The following is a 1,729-nucleotide window of genomic DNA, read 5'->3' as shown; positions in this document are numbered from 1 at the left end:
CAACACTCAGTTTTAGTTCACTGATTTCTGGCCCCACGCCCCTCTCGTTTCCCAATGAGCTTGTCACAGGCCTTGAGGGACACCAGGAGGCCTTTTGTTGAAGCTAATTCCATCTCTGTCTCCCTTTCCCACCCACTGCTGTTAGTGTAGGTTGCTGTGATGGCACAGGGATTTTCTCTCACTCCTTACAGTTCCGCTCACAAGGAGGGTAAATGTCTGGACCCAACTCTCACACCACTGCCCTTCCTTTGCCTGCAGGGGATGGACCCCCTGGAGCCGATGGGGAGGGAGAACAACACCTCAGTGACCGAATTCATCCTCCTCGGTCTCTCCAGCAACCCAGTGGAGGAGCTCATCCTCTTTGGGGTCTTCACAGCCATCTACCTGGTGGCCCTGATGGGCAATGTGCTCATCTTACTGCTGGTCAGCCTGGACTCCCGGCTCCACTCGCCCATGTACTTCTTCCTGGGAAACCTCTCTGTGGTGGACATCGGCTACACCAGCTCCACCGTACCCAAGATGCTGGCCAATTACCTGTCGGGGGACAAGTCCATCTCATGGGCCGGTTGCCTCTCCCAGATGTTCTTCTTTATCTCCTTTGGGGGGATCGAATGCCTGATTCTGGGGGTCATGGCCTATGACCGCTACGTGGCCATCTGTCACCCGCTACACTACGGCATGTTCATGAGCCGGCGGGTGTGTGCCCTGCTGGCTGCAGCCACCTGGGCCATGGGCTTGACCAACTCGGCTGTGCACTCATCCCTGATGTCCATTCTGTCCTTCTGCCGGGGCAACGTCCTCCGCCACTTCTTCTGCGACATCCCCCCGCTCTTCCAGCTCTCCTGCTCTGACACCCGGACCAACCAGGCTGTCACCATTGTTGTGGGAGGAGCTATTGTCTTCAGCTCCTTGCTGGGGACCCTGGTGTCCTATGTGTACATCGCACTGGCCGTCCTCAGGATCCGCACAAGGGAAGGGCGCCTCAAGGCCTTCTCCACCTGCGCCTCCCACTTGACCGTGGTCAGCCTCTACTTTGGCACCATCCTCTTCACCTACCTCCGCCCCAACTCCACCTACTCTCAGGAGCAGGACCGGGCACTGCCTGTGCTCTATGGCATCATCATCCCCATGCTCAATCCCATCATCTACAGCCTGAGGAACAAAGATGTGAAAGGGGCGCTCCAAAAAGCCCTGGCTAGGAGCTAGGCAGGTATTGTCTTCTAATGGACAGTGCACAGGTTTGGGAGTCTGGACTCCTGGGTTCCATCCCCAGTTGTGGGAGAGGAGTGGCATCGAGTGGGTAGCATTTGCAATGGGTATTGGGAATCAGGAATTCTGGGTTCCATGCCCAGTTGAGGAAAGGACTCTGGGTGTGCGTACACTAGGGATTGTGATTGTATCTGGCAAAGTTGGAAGTTTTTTCTTTTGTCTGAACATTTTTCAGTTTTCGGCAGTATTAGGTGTAACACTTTTGGATTTGGGAGAAAATAGTTTGGTTTATCTTTTCTGAAAACTTCCAAAAATAAAAATAAGTCAATTTTCAATGTTCAATGACAAAAAGTCAACAGTTTCTGAGGAGTCGTTTTCCCATTGGGAGGAGGAACGGATAACTCACATTAATGACATACACTCCTTCTTGTTCCTGTGTCAGCTGCTGTAATTTATACGTGGGGAAACCTCAATCCAAGATATTCGCAAAGGAGTTTATGGATGTCATCTCATGTTGTAC

The 1,729-nt window shown here is 52.7% G+C and overlaps 1 protein-coding gene across 1 annotated transcript; it reads left to right on the top strand.

The window, feature by feature from the left end:
* Nucleotides 1-279: 279 nt before the first annotated feature.
* LOC112116137 (olfactory receptor 1019-like) lies at nucleotides 280-1,206 on the top strand. Its single transcript, XM_024213470.1, has one exon. The coding sequence runs from the start codon at nucleotides 280-282 to the stop codon at nucleotides 1,204-1,206; it is 927 nt and encodes a 308-aa protein (XP_024069238.1).
* The last annotated feature ends 523 nt before the right edge of the window (nucleotides 1,207-1,729 follow it).

The sequence above is a fragment of the Terrapene carolina genome, unplaced genomic scaffold (genome assembly GCF_002925995.2).
Source record: "Terrapene carolina triunguis isolate 2854851 unplaced genomic scaffold, T_m_triunguis-2.0 Scaffold612, whole genome shotgun sequence".
NCBI lineage: Eukaryota > Metazoa > Chordata > Testudines > Emydidae > Terrapene > Terrapene triunguis.
This window is presented reverse-complemented; position numbering and strand designations above follow the sequence as displayed.